The 21,170-nt window shown below is 38.3% G+C and overlaps 1 protein-coding gene across 1 annotated transcript; it reads left to right on the top strand.

The window, feature by feature from the left end:
* Positions 1-3,522: 3,522 nt before the first annotated feature.
* LOC126763947 (28S ribosomal protein S11, mitochondrial) lies at positions 3,523-17,173 on the top strand. Its single transcript, XM_050481722.1, has 4 exons — positions 3,523-3,853; positions 16,586-16,817; positions 16,879-16,944; positions 17,000-17,173. The coding sequence occupies exons 1-4, from the start codon at positions 3,660-3,662 to the stop codon at positions 17,105-17,107; spliced, it is 600 nt and encodes a 199-aa protein (XP_050337679.1). The 5' UTR covers positions 3,523-3,659; the 3' UTR covers positions 17,108-17,173.
* The last annotated feature ends 3,997 nt before the right edge of the window (positions 17,174-21,170 follow it).

The following is a 21,170-nucleotide window of genomic DNA, read 5'->3' as shown; positions in this document are numbered from 1 at the left end:
CAGCTGGGCAGCGGCACCTTCCCTATTAAGGATCCGGACATTCCAGGTGCATTCCCTCAAATCGTAGTCCTTATTTCGTTTGCCGTGGTCGTCATCAAAAAGAGGGTCTCTCATCCGAGGCTGGTTGTTACTATTGTTTTTTTTACGTGGTGGGTCCCAAACCCAGCGCACAACCCTATGTAGGGGATATTTCGCCTTCTCACTTTAGCTCGCCTTCAAACGGATGTTCTTAGACTACCCAGAGGATACTTGGTCAAAGACCGGAAGTAGTGAGCTGCTTGAGTCATATGTAAAAGAATCGTTTCTGGCCACTCTCAAGTGAATGGCGATCAGAGAACTTTACTCACTTGCGTGAACTTCTACACATGACTCCATCCTCCATAAGAAGATAATAAACGTTGCCCTAATTTCATACGGCGTTTAGTTTTTTTTCTATCCTGCCTGCCAATTAAGAATATTCGTAAAAATGAAAAACCGAGAAATTACGCTTCAAAGTTTTCGCGTTTTGCCTAAGCGCTCATACATATATGTACATACATACATAGTGTAAGAAAAATAAAAGTTGGAATAACTTATTAACGAAATACAATGAAATAGATAAAAATGCTACATTAGAAATAAATTCCAAGAAATGTTCCGCTTGCCTGTCGCACATGCTAACTCTGTGAAGAACGAACGCAAAATGGATTTGTGTGTCGTGTATGGGCAAACGAATTCAAACCGATCGAACGCACTTGTGTGCTCGTGTATGGGCACTATAAGGCTTGGCACTGTTTAGTGAATAGTAACTAGTCACAAATTGAGATTTTACCTCAAAATGCCTCAAATAGATACTAGAAACTTGTTACAGAATCCCGCTATTAACTTTAGCCTGCCGAGATTCGGGGTAACAGTGACCATACACGACACACATGTGCGTTCGATCTGTCTGAAATCGTTTCGTCATACACGACATACAAATCCATTTTGCGTTCGTTCTCCACACAATGAATAAGTGCGACAAGCAAGAGGAAAATTGATCGTCTGCGATCTTTCCTATTCGGCGACACGAGAAAAATTAAAATTTGTGTGCACAATGCGCCATACACGACATACATGTTTGCACACCGATCGTAAAAAATCAAACATTTTCGCGAACATGGCTTGGTATACGCACAAGCCCATACACGAGTAAATCGCAATCGCACTCATACCGATTGCACGCACATGTGTGTCGTTACGGGGCATCTCGACAGGATAAAATTTATTTCATACTAACTGTATTTCCGTGCCTATTGCCTGTGGAGACTCCATATTGCTCATTGCTTACAATATATGGAATACTAATTAGTTAGGCATATATTGTATGAAATAAGCTGCCACTTTAGCAGTTTGCCGGCGCAGTTTTCATTTCTTTGAAAATTTCGAAGAGGCAACATCATTTGCACATATGCCTACGGCATTTTCATTTCGGTAATATGAAATTAAGAAGAGCGAGTATTAAGACGGTTGTGTTATATTATAAAAATAAAGTACGTTTAGTAGTACAATGTTTAGTACAAAATAAAATTTTTCCAAAAAATTAATAGTTAGTTTAATATTGTTAATTTACAGAAATATTATGCAAATGGGAATGAGCGAAGTCTTAAATGATAAACTTATACACGCATAAATCAAAATATCAATGCTCATATTAATTCTATTATATTAATTGGTATATACAATTTATGCCAAAATATGAATTCTTATTTTTCCCAGAAATACATTTATAAAAAAAATCTTATCCCTTTTCTTATTTTTTCCAGAAATACATTTGTATTTTTATTTTCCACATAACAGATTTACACAGTTCAAGACCTCAAAACATGCCTACCCGACGGCATTTCGCTAATGATAAAATAAATGGGTCGGCTTTAGTATACCATCCCACGATTTCAGGGTTAAAAGTGGTATGGTTGGATAGTGCTGATGCTCCAGATTAAGAATATATATAATTATTGCCGCCGCAAACTTATAGTTTTCGAGATATTTGCATTTAAAGTTGAAAATTTTGCAAATTTAATTTTGCAATTTCTCGACTTATGGTTAGTTTTTCTTCCGTATTATGCACTTTTTATACACTTACAATTCACTACAATATTTCTACATATTTATTTTTTATTAATATTTTAGATGTTTGCTTAAAATAAGCATTTTATATTTTACATAAATATTATTAAACGCACAATAACAATAAGTGTTCCGTGTTGTCAAATAATAAGTATTGCCATATCTTCACATTTATCAAACGAATAAAAAATAGGTTTATACGCCAAATACATATGAAAATCATTATCCTTTTTCTTGCTATATATTGAGTAATAATCAAAAAAGGAGTTTTACTTGAAAAAAAACTTACACACCCTGGTGTTGGCACACCCCGGTGTTGGATCGGCCAGGGTTATTTTTTTGAAGCGCGGCCGAAGGCCGCAAACGCAAAAAGGAGTTTTACTCGAAAAAAAACCTGACACACCCTGGTGTTGGCACACCCCGGTGTTGGATCGGCCAGGGTTATTTTTTTGAAGCGCGGCCGAAGGCCGCCAACGCAAAAAGAGTTTTACTCGAAAAACAAACTGACACACCCTGGTGTTGGCACACCCCGGTGTTGGATCGGCCAGGGTTATTTTTTTGAAGCGCGGCCGAAGGCCGCCATCGCAAAAAGAGTTTTACTCGAAAAAAACTGACACACCCTGGTGTTGGCACACCCCGGTGTTGGATCGGTCAGGGTTATTTTTTTGAAGCGCGGCAAAAGGCCGCCATCGCAAAAAGGAGTTTCAATCGTGAAAACCTGACACACCCAGGTGTTGGTCGCCCAGGATAATTTTTTTCTTGCATTTGAGTTTTTTTTTATTTATTTTTATTGTTTTCAATAATTTGTGATATGGTAACACTTATTATTTGACAACACGAAACACTTATTGTTATTGTGCGTGTAGTAATATTTATGTAAAATATAAAATGTTTATTTTAAGCAAATATCTGAAATATTGATAAAAAATAAATATGTAGAAATATTGTAGTGAATTGTAAGTGTATAAAAAGTGCATAATACGGAAGAAAAACTAACCATAAGTCGAGAAATTGCAAAATTAAATTTGCAAAATTTTCAACTTTAAATGCAAATATCTCGAAAACTATAAGTTTGCGGCGGCAATAATTATATATATTCTTAATCTGGAGCATCAGCACTATCCAACCATACTACTTTTAACCCTGAAATCGTGGGATGGTATACTAAAGTTTCCCCAAATAAATTTTCCAAGCGCTCAAAACATGGGCTACACCAACACGAACCTACCTACCCGGCGCCTTTGCGCAAATGAATATGTTATGATAACAAATGCTCTCATACAGATTTGGCAATGGCAATAGCAATAGATTTGACACTTAGTATGAAATAAATTTTATCCTGTCGAGATGCCCCGTTACCTTAAGTCATAAACCAACAAGAGTCAAAAAAATTATCGATAGTGCCTCCAAAATAATGCCATCGATAGGATGATAAAGTTGGTGCGACGATTGCTTTCCAACTGCAACCATCACTAATGATGTATTTTATTTTGACGTAACATTGCAAGTTGTTAGGTTATTTCTATTAATCGGTTTCTATATCAATTTCGGATTCATTACTAATAATCAGGATGATACGGTTATTTAATACTGTTGTTGAGCTATACTGTCCTCGATGGTCGTATATTAAAGAAGCTTGTAAGTTTCACACTGCCCTTACTATGAGAAAAGTTGAAGACAGAAAAGGAATGATGGCTTCCCTACCTGATAAAGATGAAGGAACATCGGGAGAAAAGTCTATTGATATAGATACGCTTATTCAAAAGTAAGGTACAATAATATAATCTTTTAGTGAGTTGATAATAAAAGTTATAAAAAACAAAGGGGTAACATTTAGATTAGCATCCCCGGATTTCGGGGATAAAATGTCGCGCCGCGCCGCGCTTCAAAAAAAATAACCATGGCAACCCTTTTCTTATTGTGCAAATGCAGAGAATTGTAACTAAAATAAAATAATTAAAATAAAGCTTTATTTACAACAAATATTAAAAAAATGAATATACCGAAACGTTGTAGAGAAGTGTTAGTAAGTGAAAAGTGCACAATATAAGTGAAAAAGTTACTCACAATACACAAATTATCAATGTAAAAGTTGTCAATTTTTCAACTTTAAATGCAAATATCTTTAAAACTGTAAGTCAGCGGCAACTAAATGTATATATTTTCGTGATCTGAAGAACGCAACCTTTCCAGTGACACCCATTTTATCCCCGAAATCCGGGGATGCTAATCTAAATCCCAGCCAAACAAAGGATGCGCGTGAGCAAATTTTATAGTACAGTAGAGGCCCGCTAATCCGGATCAATTAAAACCGGCTCTATCCGGAATATAAGGAAATCCGGATTACCAAAGACGGCACAATTCCGATTTCTTTGGCGCCGCGATTTGAAGGTACCGTTGGAAAGAGGAAGTCCTCCTGATTAAAAAATATATAAGGTTATAGGTACCGCAAACGCTTAGTTTAGGAGAGCTATTTCACCAAGTTAAACACACTTTATTCACATTTTTCTCTTCAAATTAATTAAATTACACTATAATCTTTTAAATAAATCCACATTTTACACTTTTAGTAGGTTTTTTATATAAAAAATCTTTATTTTAAAAATTACATTTTACACTTTTGAACCTCATTTGTTTACCAAAAATTACGAAGAAATGGAGCGCTGCCATGTGATGACAAGGCAATTCGCTGAAATTCCTCTTTTTCGCAAAAATTCCTCTATTCATGCATATGGATATTTTCTTTTTTAACTTTATTAAGCAAATAAGTAGATGGAGGATGGAGTCATGTGTAGAAGTTCACGCAAGTGAGGAAAGTTCTCTGATCGCCATTCACTTGGGAGTGGCCAGAAACGATTCTTTTACACATGGCTCAAGCAGCTCACTACTTCCGGTCTTTGACCAAGTATCCTCTGGGTAGCCTAAGAACATCCGTTCGAAGGCGAGCTAAAGTGAGAAGGCGAAACATTCCCTACAAGGGTTGTGCGCTGGGCTTGGGACCCGCCACGTAAAAAAAACAATACCAATGAAAATGTTAAAACAGCCTCGGATGAGAGACCCCCCTTTTGATGACGACCATGGCAAACGGAATAAGGACTACGATTTAAGGGCATGCACCTGGAATGTCCGGACCCTTAATTGGGAAGGTGCCGCTGCCCAGCTGGTTGATGTCCTCGCAAAAATAAAGGCTGACATCACCGCCGTCCAAGAAATGCGATGGACGGGACAAGGACAGAGACGAGTAGGTCCTTGTGACATTTACTACAGTGGCCATATAAAGCGCAAGTTTGGTGTTGGATTCGTGGTGGGAGAGAGACTCCGTCGCCGAGTACTATCATTCACTCCGGTGAATGAACGTCTAGCCACAATCCGCATCAAAGCGAGGTTCTTCAACATATCGCTGATTTGCGCCCACGCCCCGACGGAAGAGAAGGACGATGTGACCAAAGATGCCTTCTATGAGCGCTTGGAGCGCGCTTATGAGAGCTGCCCCCGCCACGATGTCAAAGTCGTGCTTGGCGACTTTAACGCCAGGGTGGGCAAAGAAGGTATATTTGGCACTACGGTCGGTAAATTCAGCCTCCACGACGAAACATCCCCAAATGGGTTGAGGCTGATTGACTTCGCCGGGGCCCGAAATATGGTTATCTGTAGTACTAGATTCCAGCACAAGAAGATTCATCAAGCTACCTGGCTGTCTCCGGGTCGAAAAACTACCAACCAGATCGATCATGTTGTGATAGATGGAAGACACGTCTCCAGTGTTTTATATGTGCGTGCGCTCCGAGGTCCTAACATCGACTCGGACCACTATCTTGTTGCAGCTAAGATTCGCACTCGCCTCTGTGCAGCAAAAAACGCACGCCAACAAACACAAGGAAGGTTCGACGTCGAAAAGCTGCAATCACAACAGACAGCCGAACGATTCTCTACTCGGCTTGCACTCCTGCTCTCTGAGAGCACTCGTCAACAACTCGGTATAAGGGAACTGTGGGACGGCATTTCAAACTCCTTACGTACAGCTGCAACCGAAACCATTGGTTTTCGGAAAGTGCAAAAGAACAGCTGGTACGACGAAGAGTGCCGTGTCGCAGCGGAGAGAAAACAGGCTGCCTACCTCGCAACGTTACGATCGACCACTACACGTGCGGGATGGGATAGATACCGAGAGTTGAAGAGGGAAGCGAGACGCATTTGCAGACAGAAGAAGAAAGAGGCCGAAATGCGTGAGTACGAAGAGCTTGATAAGCTGGCCGACAGGGGTAATGCTCGAAAATTCTACGAAAAAATGCGGCGGCTTACAGAAGGTTTCAAGACCGGAGCATACTCTTGTAGGACCCCCAAAGGTGATCTAGTCACTGATGCCCAGAGCATAGTTAAATTATGGAGGGAACACTTCTCCAGCCTGCTGAATGGCAGTGAACGCACAACACCAGGAGAAGGAGAACCCGATTCCCCAATCGATGACGATGGAGCAGACGTTCCATTACCCGACCATGAAGAAGTTCGAATAGCAATTGCCCGCCTCAAGAACAACAAAGCGGCAGGGGCCGACGGACTACCGGCCGAGCTATTCAAACACGGCGGCGAAGAACTAATAGGGAGCATGCATCAGCTTCTTTGTAAAATATGGTCGGACGAGAGCATGCCCAACGATTGGAATTTAAGTGTGCTATGCCCAATCCATAAAAAAGGAGACCCCACAATCTGCGCCAACTACCGTGGGATTAGCCTCCTCAACATCGCATATAAGGTTCTATCGAGCGTATTGTGTGAAAGATTAAAGCCCACCGTCAACAAACTGATTGGACCTTATCAGTGTGGCTTCAGACCTGGAAAATCAACAACCGACCAGATATTCACCATGCGCCAAATCTTGGAAAAGACCCGTGAAAGGAGAATCGACACACACCACCTCTTCGTCGATTTCAAAGCTGCTTTCGACAGCACGAAAAGGAGCTGCCTTTATGCCGCGATGTCTGAATTTGGTATCCCCGCAAAACTAATACGGCTATGTAAACTGACGTTGAACAACACGAAAAGCTCCGTCAGGATCGGGAAGGACCTCTCCGAGCCGTTCGATACCAAACGAGGTTTCAGACAAGGCGACTCCCTATCGTGCGACTTCTTCAACCTGCTCCTGGAGAAAATAGTTCGAGCTGCAGAACTAAACAGAGAAGGTACCATCTTCTATAAGAGTGTACAGCTGTTGGCGTATGCCGACGATATTGATATTATCGGCCTCAACACCCGCGCCGTTAGTTCTGCTTTCTCTAGGCTGGACAAGGAAGCACAGAAAATGGGTCTGGTAGTGAACGAGGGCAAAACGAAATATCTCCTGTCATCAAACAAACAGTCGTCGCACTCGCGACTTGGCTCTCACGTCACTGTTGACAGTCATAACTTTGAAGTTGTAGATAATTTCGTCTATTTAGGAACCAGCATTAACACCACTAATAATGTCAGCCTGGAAATCCAACGCAGGATTGCTCTTGCCAACAGGTGCTACTTCGGACTGAGTAGGCAATTGAAAAGTAAAGTCCTCTCTCGACGAACAAAAGCAAAACTCTATAAGTCGCTCATAATTCCCGTCCTGCTATATGGTGCAGAGGCTTGGGCGATGACAGCAACCGATGAGTCGACGTTACGAGTTTTCGAGAGAAAAATTCTGCGAAAGATTTATGGTCCTTTGCGCATTGGCCACGGCGAATATCGCATCCGATGGAACGATGAGCTGTACGAGATATATGACGACATTGACATATAAAGTGGTTTTATTTTTCGGTTATCATGCACTCATATTGAAACAAAATTTGAGTTTTGGATATAAAGTAGTTATATTTTTTGGTTATTATATCTGTCAGCGATTTCCATTTATTTTTTATGATACATTGGTTTGTATTTTAGGTGACGATATATATATTATTATATTTAAAATATGAGTTTCGGATATAAAGTGGTTATATTTTTCGGTTATCATGCACTCATATTGAAACAAAAGTTGAGTTTTGGATATAAAGTAGTTATATTTTTTGGTTATATCTGTCAGCGATTTCCATTTATTTTTTATGATACATTCGTTTGTATTTTAGGTGACGATATATATATTATTATATTTAAAATATGAGTTTCGGATATAAAGTGGTTATATTTTTTGGTTATTATATCTGTCAGCAAAAAGTTAATATGTTTTTTATTTTTAACGCAGAAAGAAGTACTACAGTCACCCCGGGTATTCGCTCGGCCAGGGTAATTTTTTTAGAGCGTGGCCGAAGTCCGCCAACGCAGAAAGGAGTACTACGCGATAGTACTTCAGTCACCCCGGGTATTCGCTCGGCCAGGCTATTTTTTTAAAGCGCGGCCGAAGGCCGCCAACGCAGAAAGGAGTGCTACGTGATAGTACTTCAGTCACCCCGGGTATTCGCTCGGCCAGGGTTATTTTTTTAAAGCGCGGCGGAAGGCCGCCAACGCAGAAAGGAGTACTACGTGAAAGTACTTCAGTCACCCCGGGTATTCGCTCGGTCAGAGTTATTTTTAGAGCGCGGCCGAAGGCCGCCAACGCAGAAAGGAGTACTACGCGAAAGTACTTCAGTCACCCTGGGTATTCGCTCGGCCAGGGTTACTTTTTTAGAGCGCGGCCGAAGGCCGCCAACGCAGAAAGGAGTACTTCGCGATAGTACTTCAGTCACATAAATTACGTATTACACATATACTTATGTAGAAAGTATTTTTTTATGGTTAATATAGAAAAAAGAATCACGCGATAAAACAAACAAAGAAAAATTGTTCAAAATCCTACATATTTGCTGTTTAAGATGTGGCAAGGCTCGTTTTCCTCATAATTGTAAACAATCTAACCTTTTCAACGATGAGTGTGCTAAGTGATTTTTAAATTACAAAATTTAGCTTAAAAATTGAAAAATAAATGTGAAATGTGAGCTTATTTCAAAGCTTAGAGTGTGTATTTAAATATACAGAGTAAAAAATGTGAAAAAATTTTGTGAAACATAGAGAAATATTATGTTTTCTTAGTGCAAATTTTTGAACTTTTAATCGTGAATATTTTAAAAAATATTAGTAATTTTTACATTATTTTTGGATATTCCTCCTCTGGAGGAGCTCCCCTATTCGTAGATACCCCATTTATACGGGAATTCGTTTTTTTTACCCCTCCGCCAAAGTAATCGGAATCGTGCCCCAAAGACATATCAGAATTATGTATTATGAAAAAATATTTATAAATTTCTGTTTGTTTATTATAACAAATAATACACATGTTCCAAAAAAAACTTAAACCAATAAAGCGTAAAAGCGAATGTAGTGAATAATAAACATGTGATCCGGATTAGAGAATACGGATAGCGAATGTCGGTCCGAATTACAAGGGACATAATAGAAATTTTGAGTTTTTTAACCCTGTCCTGGCAGGATGCAGGTCGCAATTTCTATCGGAAACAAAAAATTCAAAGATATTCATATTTTTTTATTAATTTATCTTCTAGTTGAACTAAGAAAATTCCAAAAACAGTGTAAAATTTAAAATTTTTTTAAAAATTGTATAAATAGCTGCTTTTGATCAAAAGAATTTTACTTTATGCTGTTTAAAAATATGTTAAAACTTGACTTTTCTTAATATTTTTTTAGTTTAAATATAAGGTAATTTTATGTCAATGATAATAAACTTTGCCCTAATTCCATACGGCGTTTAGTTTTTTTTTTCTATCCTGCCCGCCAATTAAGAATATTCGTAAAAATGAAAAACCGAGAAAAGAAATTAAATTATTAAAGTTTTCGCTTTTTGCCTAAGCGCTCATACATACATATATGTACATACATAGCGTAAGAAAAATAAAAGTTGGAATAACTTTTTAACGAAAATAGATAAAAATGCTACATTAGAAATAAATTCAAAGAAATGTTCCGCTTGCCTGTCGCACATATTAACTCTGTGAAGAACGAACGCAAAATGGATTTGTGTGTCGTGTATGGGCAAACGAATTCAAACCGATCGAACGCACTTGTGTGCTCGTGTATGGGCACTATTAGCCACAATTCGGGTAAATTTTAGAATAGCATCCGCGGATTTCGGGGTTAACATGCGCATGTACGGATAGAGGAGGTCTTCCAGATTAAGAATATATGTATATACATATAGTTGCCGCAAAAATAACTTTTTTTCAACATTTAACTTTTGTTCATTTATTTTTGTTCTTACAATAACAAAAGGCTTGCATTCTAACTAAGTATTAGTGCTACCTTACGTTCATATTTTACAGAAGAACCAAAAGAAATAAAGAAACAAATAATACCCCAATGACAGGAAATATATAACACATTAGTTTTCCGGCACGATTCCGATTACTTTGGCGGAGGGGTAAAAAAACCGAATTTCCGTATAAATGGGGTATGTACGAATAGGGGAGCTTCTCCAGAGGAGGAATATCTAAAAATGATGTAAAAATTACTAATATTTTTTAAAATATTCACGATTAAAAGTTCAAAAATTTGCACTAAGAAAACATGTTATTTCTCTCTGTTTCACAAAATTGTTTCACATTTTTTACGTTGTATATTTAAATACACACTCTAAGCCTTGAAATAAGCTTACATTTCACTTTTATTTTGCTATATTTTAATAGGGTGACTGAAGTACTTTCGCGTAGTACTCCTTTCTGCGTTAAAAATAAAAAACTGTATTGACTTTTTGTTATAAAGTGGTAAAAGTGGTTATATTCTTTGGTTATTATGCACTTATATTCAAACAAAATATAAGTTTTCGTTATAAAATTGATAAATTTTGATTATTATTTCTGTCAGTGATTTCCATTTATTTTTTATGATACATTGGTTTGTATATTAGGTGACGATATATATATATATATATATATTATATTTAAAATATGAGTTTGAGTGCATAATAACCAAAAAATATAACGACTTTATATCCAAAACTCATATTTTAAATATAATAATGCTACAAAAGTAGTACAGTAGAATCCGTTTATTATGACATTGAAAGGAATTGACAAACACGTCATAATAAGCGGACGTCATACAAAGCGTTTTGTGAAATGAAAAACTTTTTTTATGTAAATATGTATGTACTTAAGTATTTTAATGCAGAAATATATTAAATAAATATGTATACATACACATATATTAAATCAAAATCAAAATTGCACATAATTAGCACAATATAACACATACAAGTGCATTTTTTACTGTAAGTAATCTGTAATTTGTGTCTGCTTTTGTTTTTTCATTTTAGTGTAAAAACAGTCTCTAATACTATTGTGTATAAAAGGCATAGCTATGGTCAAATTATCATTTTCAATATTGCTGTGAACAAATCGTGATAATAATTCTGCAGCATTTAATGCCTCTTCTGCGGTAGGTAATGGTTCTTCCTCGACTTCCTCTTCCCCATCACTTTCGAGTTGTTTCTTAGCACTAATGTTCTGTACGATATTTTCATCGGTGGGTTCTTCGGATGTGAGGAGAGCGCTATCGACGTCAACATAATCTTCCCACATTTCCGGTGCTGCTAAAGAATCTGAATTTAGGTTTCGTGACCACAAAGATAAAGGAATGTCATCTTCTTCATCGAATTCATGTTGATCATGTTGAGTGATATTTGAATAGGTAAACCGTCGTGGCTTTCAATGAATCCTGCATGTTTGAAACAGTTACAAATGGTACTTTGTGATATTTTATTCCAGGCATCATTAACCATCAGAATTGCATCTAGCACCGTTATTTTTGTAGAAGAGTTGTTTTCATTAGCATCAAGACAGTTAATCATTTTGAGCACAAGGTTCTTCCTAAAATTCGTTTTGAGTGATCGTATTATTCCCTGATCCAATGGCTGTAGTACTGATGTTGTATTCGGCGGAAGGAAAGCAAGTGTTATAGACTTTAAATCAGTAACATTTGGATGCGCTGGGCAATTATCAACCAGCAATAGAATCTATTTCTTCTTCTTCACCAAATCACGATCTCAATCACGAAGCCATTTTTCAAAAAGTTCTGACGTCATCCAAGCTTTACGATTGTTAGCACAATCGACAGCTAATGATTTGACACTTGTAAAACATCTTGGTTTTTGTGACTTTCCAATAATGAGCAATTTCTTTTTCTCTGTGCCACTCATATTAGCTGCTACCATGACAGTTATTCTATCTTTCGACAACTTACCTCCACTACAATTTTCACCTTTAAATTTTAAAGTTTTATCCGGCATTAATTTATAAAAAAGTCCAGTTTCATCAGCATTAAATATCTCATCATCAGAAAATTGTCTTCGTAAATTCGGCCACACAGATATCAACCGGTTTGTTGTTGAATTTTGATCAACAGACGAAGATTCACCGACAATTTTTCCCGCCACAATGTTATGTCGAACTTTAAAACGACTGATCCAGCTTGCAGAACAATTGAAGTCGAGAATACCAAAACGCGCGGCAAAACCATTTGCCTTTTCCTGTAGCATAGGGCCGCTGACAGGTATTCCTTTGTTTCTCATGTTTTTTAACCACTGAATTAACGCTTGATCAACATTTTCTTGTCGTGATTTTCGAAGCCTCTTCGGTTTCAAAACATTTGAATTGAAAACGATTGCTTAATGCGGTTCTTGTTTTTAAAAATCATTGAGATTGTCGAATGACCCACGCCAAATTCTTTTGCGAGACATGAGTTAGATTCTCCATTTTCTAATCTGCATATTATGGCACCTTTCTCCTCAATTGTAAATGCTTTACGTCGTTGCGATGACATTTTTTCACAGTAACAAACAAAAAACAATGCGTAACCTTCAAGCGTCAATTACTCGCTGAGACTCAAAACAAAAACGAGCCACGTGCCGAACGGCGTCGGGAAACAACGAACATTGCCGGAGGTGTAAAGAATCATGTCAGTCATTCTAACCGGACATAATTTATTAAAAATGGGTCATAATAAGCGACATGTCACTGTAAGCGAAGTCATTATATCCGACTTTTTTATAAAGAATTTTATAAGAAAACCAAACTTCGTAGTGTAATTACGTCATAATAACCAGTTGGTCAATATAGGCGGAGTCATAATAAACGGATTCTACTGTATTAAGTTTGGTACCACGTGTGTTTGCATTGCTAAATGCATCCCTTGTTATAAACATTGGGCGCCGCGGTTGTCTGTTTGTCTACTGATAACGTGAACAACAGCTGCATATATATGGAATGCATTCCTTATTATAAACATTGGGCGCCGCGGTTGTCTGTTTGTGTACTTATAACATGAACAACAGCTGCATGTATATGGAGTGCATGGCATCATTATATGTGTTTGTCTTGCTATATGCATTCCTTATTGTAAACATTGGGCGCCGCGGTTGTTTGGTTGTCTACATAAACATTAACTGTATATGGAACGTGTAGCATTATGTTTTTATAATTGCCAGACGCAATATTTTAGAAGGACACGTCGGCATTAGCGAAGAGTGCGTGGCTATATAAGCCGTGGCAGCGCTAACATAATCATCCAGTGCTAAAAGTAAACTGCTACTCGTATAGTGAATAAAGAGATATTGTTTGAATTAAACGGTTGTTTTAGTTTTATTTGTCAATCCTTGATACGAACCTTAGAAAAATAAATTCGTAACAATTGGTGTCAGAAGTGGGATTGTCAAATAATCCAAATTCAAAATGGTTAAATTCGGGGAATTGAGAATTCAGCAGTTAAAAAAGGAACTGGAGGAGCGTAATTTGCCGATAAGTGGACAAAAGGCGGATCTGCAGGCACGATTACGTGAAGCAGTGGAAGCGGATGGAATTAATGTGGACGAATTCGAATTTGATGGCCCAGAAACTTCTACAAAGGTAGAAGAAAAAGTAGAAGAACAACGAACATCATCAAGTGTAGACATGAACATGTTGTTAGTGGCTATTAAGCAAATGGCAGAAAATGCAGTGCAAACAGAAAATCGTCTGGCACAGCAAATGACGCAAATAGCTGAAAGTACATCACAGTTAGAGTCTCGCCTTACACAACAAATGACTAATACGCAGTTAGAAAATCGTTTGGCACAACAGATTACAGAAAATACTACACAAGTACAAAAAGAAGTGGAGGAGAAATTTTCAAAATTTGAAGACGAATTAAGCTCGTTAAAAAATGGCAAAGAAAATTTAAAATCAGAAGTTCTTCAATTGAGTAATCGTATGCGAGAGTCCAACTGCAAAAGCATATTGGGCCCAATGGAACAGCATAAACCTCGTTAATGGATACCTTCATCGTACCTGGGAAAGCGAAGATGGCAAACAGTCTCGTCTGCTGATCATAGTACCGAAGTCCATGATCTCGAAAGTATTGAAAGAATATTACGATGGACCTAGTGGAGGGCACCTTGGAATTACAAAAACTATAGAGAAGATTAAACAACGGTTCTACTGGATTGGTTGTCGAGATTCATTAGCAGAATGGATAAGTAATTGTGTAAAGTGCATGGCAGCTAAAGGTCCTAAAGTCAAAAGTCGCGGTAGGCTGCAACAGTACAACGTGGGATCACCATTTGAACGAGTCGCAAAGGATGTTGCAGGTCCGTTCCCAACTAGTACGGCAGGAAACAAATATCTACTGGTTGTCATGGACTATTTCAGTAAATGGCCAGAAGGGTATGCCTTACCAAACCAAGAAGCAAAGACAGTAGCCGAAGCGTTTGTAGAAAATTGGATAACGAGGTTCGGAGTGCCCGTCGAATTACACTCAGATCAAGGCAGGAATTCCGAATCTTCCATTTTCCAAGAAGTCTGTACATTATTAATCAGATGGGATGGTAGAGAGATTCAACTGAACGCTCGAAGAACATCTGCGGAAAATCGTTGATAAAGATCAACGGAATTGGGATAAGTGCATCCAGATGTTCCTGCTGGCGTATCGTTCAGCGAAGCACGAGACAACTGGTTACATGCCAGCAAAGATTATTTTCGGATCTGATCTGCGACTCCCTGCTGATCTTAAGTTTGTAATAAATCCTGCAGCTGTTAGAAATGATGGAGATTATTGCTCTGCCTTAAAGGAAAAAATGAATGAATTGCATCTAATGGTAAGGCAGCACACGCATCTGATGAGCAATAAAATGAAGGACCGGTTTGATCAATCGGCAAATTCAAAAGGTTTTGAAGAAGGTGATCTGGTCCTGTTGTACAATCCACTTCGAAAGAAAGGCTTGTTCCCGAAATTGCAGACAGCCTGGGAAGGGCCCTATATGGTAATGAAACGACTTAATGACGTGGTATACCGCATACAAAGAAATGGAAAAGCACGATGTAAAATGAAAGTAGTACATTTGGAGAGGCTCGCCCCATTTGGTTCAAGAGGATTTGTGCCTAATCGGGACGATTAGGCTTAAGTGGAGGGCAGTGTTACAAAAGTAGTATTAAGTTTGGTACCACGTGTGCTTGCATTGCTAAATGCATCCCTTGTTATAAACATTGGGCGCCGCGGTTGTCTGTTTGTCTACTGATAACATGAACAACAGCTGCATATATATGGAATGCATTCCTTATTATAAACATTGGGCGCCGCAGTTGTCTGTCTGTGTACTTATAACATGAAAAACAGCTGCAGGTTATTATATCTGTCAGCGATTTCAATTTATTTTTTATGATACATTCGTTTGTATTTTAGGTGACGATATATATATTATTATATTTAAAATATGAGTTTTGGATATAAAGTGGTTACATTTTACGGTTATCTTGCACTCATATTGAAACAAAATTTTAGTTTTCGTAGTGTACTGTAACCTTACACTTTATTACGTAACATTATTATATAATATTACTTATACATATGTACATATGTACATATAATATTACTTATACATATGTACAATTAATATTGTTATATAATATTACTAATACATGTATATAATATTACTTATTTGCTTAATAAATTTCAAAACAAAATATCCTTATGCATGAATAGAGGAATTTTTGCGAAAAAGAGGAATTTCAGCGAATTGCCTTGTCATCGCATGGCAGCGCTCCATTTCTTCCTAATTTTTGTTAAACAAATGAGGTTCAAACGAGTGTAAAATGTAATTTTAAAATAAAGATTTTTTAAATAAAACATCTGCTAAAAGTGTAAAATGTGGATTTATTTAAAAGATTATAGTGTAATTTAATTAATTTGAAGAGAAAAATGTGAATAAACTGGGTTTAACGTGGTGAAATAGCTTCTTGAAATGTTCGAATTTTGCGAATTTTTGAACTTTAAGGTCGAATATCTCGTAAACTAATCGTTTGCGGTACCTATAACCCTATATATTTCACAAGATTATATATTTCATCGATGCGCTGGGGCTAAGTGAGTCCATGTGATTTAGGAGAGGGCACAAAAAAGTTGTCTAAAAAATTAAAAAATGTGTTAAATATTAAATTTTGGTTTGAAAAAGAACATACGACATAATATCAACTAAAATTATGACAAAACTAACTAAATACACTGTATTTGGCAGGAAAGAAAAATTCTTCCCAGGTGTCAAAACATATCACCAACTATATAATGGGATTCCATTTGCTGAATTACCTATATGTAATATACGAGTATCACCTAACAACACTGTAATCAGCGTTACCGATAATAAAGGTATACCTAGACTAATCCGATCTTGCGGTATTGAAGGTTTTAAAAACACTCGAAAAGGTACAAATATTGCAGCTCAAGCCACTGCAATAACTATTAGCGAGGTGAATAAAAAGAAGTTTTGAAATTTGAATTCTGAAGAGATAACATCTTATTTATTTGCAGAAAGCCATAGAACTAGGTTGGAAGACCGTTCGTGTGAAAGTGCGTGGATTGGGACCTGGCCGCATGGTAAAAACTTTATTTTTTAATTTTTGGAATATTTATAATTTTAGTTTGATTACAGTCTGCAATTAAAGGTTTGCAAATGGGTGGTCTTAATATTGTTTCCATTACTGATGCAACACCTGTATCATGGAACCCTCCGCGTGCTCGAAAGCAAAGAAGTTTGTAAAACCAAAATTATGTACATATATTGAAATTTTAATTAATAAAAATTACAGTTTGCTTTGCTTTTTTAGTTGAAATAATTTATCTTTAGTAGGAACAGGGATCTTTGCTCTTTTTTTTATATTGTCACTCACTCAAAAGCGTGTATTAAGTTTGTCACGAAATTTGTAACATCCAACTACGGAGACACTATACAATAGTATATAGATTATCTGGAGGAGTTGAGTCGATTAAGCCAGGGATGGGCAAATTTTTAGCAAGCAAAGTTAGCAAGTATGCTAAAATTATAGAGGGAACACTTCTCTAGCCAGCTGAATGGCAGTGAATGCATAACGCCTGGAGAAGGCGAACCCGATTCCCCAATCGATGACGATGGAGCAGACGTTCCATTGTTCGACCATGAAGAAGTTCGAATAGCAATCACCCGTCTGAAGAACAACAAAGCGGCGGGGGTCGATGGATTGCCGGCCGAGCTATTCAAACACGACGGCGAAGAGCTAATATGGCGCATACATCAGCTTTTTTGTAAAATATGATCGGACGAAAGCATGCCAAACGATTGGAGTTTAGGTGTGCTCTGCTCAATCCACCAAAAGGGAGACCTCACAATCTGCGCCAACTACCGATGGATAAGCCTCCTCAACATCGCGTATAAGGTTCTATGGAGCGTATTGTGTTAAAGATTAAAACCTACCGTCAAAAAACTGATTGGACCTTATCAGTGTGGCTTTAGACCTGACAAATTAACAACTGAACACGTGAAAAGAGAATCGACACACACCACCTCTTCTTTGCATTAAAAGCTGCCTTTTACAGCACGAAAAGGAGCTGGCTTTTCACGGGAAAATTATCAAAAACTTTTACTCATTGAGAATTAACAAGCCTAATTCCCTTATTAAGCATTGAATGTTCAAAAGTCAGTTATTTTAACTTAGCAAAAAAAAATATTTAAATAATTTCTCCATATATTAAATGACCACTATATAGTAATTTTCAATCGTAATAAATGTTGGGTGTTTTAGTTTAAATACCCAAAATCCGAAACAATGGAAAATGATATAAAAAGCGCTAATTTTGAGGCGCTCTCACACTAGAATAAGTTGGGCATCCTTTTATTCCTGGCAGAATGGTTGCGGCAATACTGACTTTTTACACAGATTAATGAGTGGAAATTTACGTCTGTGAATGGTTGGCAACTCGTCGTGGGCAGAGCTTAACTGCATCATTTTCGACATCTCCTACCGATGCGATGCTGTCTTGCATCCGGATCCCCCTCGGGTGGAGGATGCCGTTAATTCGCATGGCCGTACTGTCTCTCAACTACCAGGCGGAGACGCTGTAGTTGGAGGAGTTTACCGTACTCCGGGACCTCTTAATGGAAGAGGTATTCAGAGGCAGTGAATACGCAGCGTCTTTCCTTGGGGTGGATTTTAAAGGAGACATGTTGCAGTTGGACTGCAAGGACGAGACGTTCGCCAACTGGCTACTGGAGTTGAAAGGCTGGAAGGGCCCGTCCTTCGCACAAGAAGGGGGAAGACATACCGATCATGCACAGCATGATGATGTTCCTCCCACGATGCGCAGGTAAGCCATATGAGTTTGCTCTGGGTCTAGTCAAAAACCAGAACTTGACCTCAGTATCCTGACCTGGCGTGTAGTTAGCAGCAAGGTCGAAAACAAAGGTTGGAGAGTAGAGGGGCTAGAAGACCCTATGGATGGCAGTGCGGATGTCAGCGGGGATGAGGACCGGCTCCTCATCGAACCGATACTATGGTGGCCAACAACGTGGAAGTTGCCCAGGTAAACCTACACCACGCGGGGGCAGCCTCGGCTGTCATAGCGAGCAGAAGCCTGGGTCTAGAGAGGGGAGATTAAAGGCCTCAAGACAGATTGCCGCAAGGTGATCTGGGATCTCTCTAGCGAGAGACCTAGAACTTGTGTAGTACTCAGGAACAACATTGACTTCTTTTGCATTTCAGAGTTCCTGGCGCAGGATCTAGTGGCAGTGCAAGCCAGGTACTAAGAAGAGGCTGTGTGAGGTGAGTCTCTCTTAGAATATATAGTAAGTTGCAACTTAGCTATAGAGAATGTGGGGTGTGAACCCACCTTCATTATAATAAACAGGAGAGAGGTGCTTGACGTCACCTGGAGCAACGAGCTTGTGATCGGATTGGTCTCATAATGGAGGGTCCGGAACGTACGGGGGTCTGAGAGGAATATAAGAGCAACCTTACCAAATATAATAAGGAGATTAGGTATGTAAAGCAGGAAAGATTCTGTGAAAATGTCACCTCCACACCAGAAGCAGCTAGGCTGTATAAGGCACTGGCCAGACGCAAGACTGACAGCACTAGCAATCAAAAGAAGCGACGGGATATTTACGACCAGTGCAGAAGATAGAGCTACGGCGCTGGCATCTTTTAAGCGCATTTACAGCAGGGAGAGTATGGCTATGTTCGTAAATGCATCATGACTTGCAGCATAAGCAACAGTAGCAACACTGCAAGTTTGACGTTTGATACTTCTTATACAATTTTTGACAATTTGCAGATACATTTGTTTGCATTTTTGAACGCGTATAGTACTAAAATGGAAATTTTGCTGAATCTAACACTAGACGAAATTTGTGAGCAAAGAAATGATAGATTTTCTTTAAATTTAAGAAAAAGAAGGGTATTGAAGTCAAAAAGAAAAATTTGTAGGTACAAATGTTTGTCTTTAAAAAGAAAAATACCTAAAAACAAATCATTTATTAAAACAATAAAGTCGTTTCCCGAGGACATATTCAACCGTACTCTCAGCAATATCTGCGTCTCCGCATTACTGAGATTTTCACTAAAAATTTAAAAATAATAATTTATACAATTATTATTAACATAATTTAACTAAATTCCAATACAAAAATTAAAATAAAACCGTTTTGCACTTTTCGTCAGACATCGTAGTTAAATGCAGTAAACAATTTTTTGATAGAAATTATGTATGACAGTTGATAGAAATGTTGCTTTTTTGAACGCTTGATTATTGCAGTGTTGCAATATTGCATTTCTGAACGTTCTGTTTGTTATGCAATCGTCATGATGCGCGTCATGATGCATTTACGAACACAGCCTAGGATCTGCTGCCATACCTTGTTCGGCTGATTAGGGATAGCTTCGCAAACATCCCTGAGGTTTGGAGGACCGCGAATGTGATCTTCATACCCAAAGTAGGAAGGAAAGACTATCCACTACTATCCCTTACTAAAAAGTATAGAAAAGATGCATGTTGCCCAGCATGCATACAGAACAGGCAGATCGACCAATACTGCTCTGTACCAGTTAACCTCGGAGACAGAGAGTTCACTGAAGAGAGGGGAAGTGATGCTTTGCGTCTTCCTAGACATCGAAGGTGCTTTTGACAACACGTCTCTTAGGAGTGTAGCCAGGGGGCCTATTCTGTAACTCCATTCGAAAAAAAATTTACTCGAATTCGGATTTTTTATATTCTATAACTCGATTTTCGGATTTTCAAGCCAATTTTCGAATAAAATATTCGTTAGCTTTTGAACTGTAGAAAGCGAAAACGAAAATTGTACGTATTTATTCTGGCAAAGGGTGGTGCAACTTTCGGATAATTATAAAGTAGATCCGAATTTCGAATAGAATACATTTTCGAATCGAGATACAGAATAGGGCCCCAGGACACTGGAGAAAAGGAATGTGGCAGCACCGGTGCGCAGATGGATAGAGGCCGTACTGCGCACCAGGATTGCTGAAACCACAGTAGGAGAAACAAAGCTTCGCAGACTTCGGTAGGGCTCCAACTATCTAAGCTGTAATGACTAGCTTGTGTCTGCAGCACTTTAAGTCATGCTTGAACTCACACTGCTTCATTTATTGATGGGTCAAGTAGCCAACACACACTTCTGCAAATAACGGCAGAAGGGTGTGGCAAAGGTAAGGCAATCTCGTCCCAATGGATGAAGGAGATAAGTGGCACTATACCATTGGCCGTTCTTCCGATGGACAGCATTACCTAGGTTAACTTTCACGAAGAAATTCAAGGTTACCCTTGGCAGCAAGGAT

The sequence above is a fragment of the Bactrocera neohumeralis genome, unplaced genomic scaffold (genome assembly GCF_024586455.1).
Source record: "Bactrocera neohumeralis isolate Rockhampton unplaced genomic scaffold, APGP_CSIRO_Bneo_wtdbg2-racon-allhic-juicebox.fasta_v2 cluster09, whole genome shotgun sequence".
NCBI lineage: Eukaryota > Metazoa > Arthropoda > Insecta > Diptera > Tephritidae > Bactrocera > Bactrocera neohumeralis.
This window is presented reverse-complemented; position numbering and strand designations above follow the sequence as displayed.

Bases quoted from the DNA above. Each gene is read 5' to 3' on its own strand.
- LOC126763947 (XM_050481722.1), top strand. From the start codon at position 3,660: ATGATACGGTTATTTAATACTGTTGTTGAGCTATACTGTCCTCGATGG. The intron at 16,818-16,878 runs GTGAATAAAAAG...ATTTATTTGCAG, and splicing joins CTGCAATAACTATTAGCGAG to AAAGCCATAGAACTAGGTTG. The intron at 16,945-16,999 runs GTAAAAACTTTA...GTTTGATTACAG, and splicing joins GATTGGGACCTGGCCGCATG to TCTGCAATTAAAGGTTTGCA.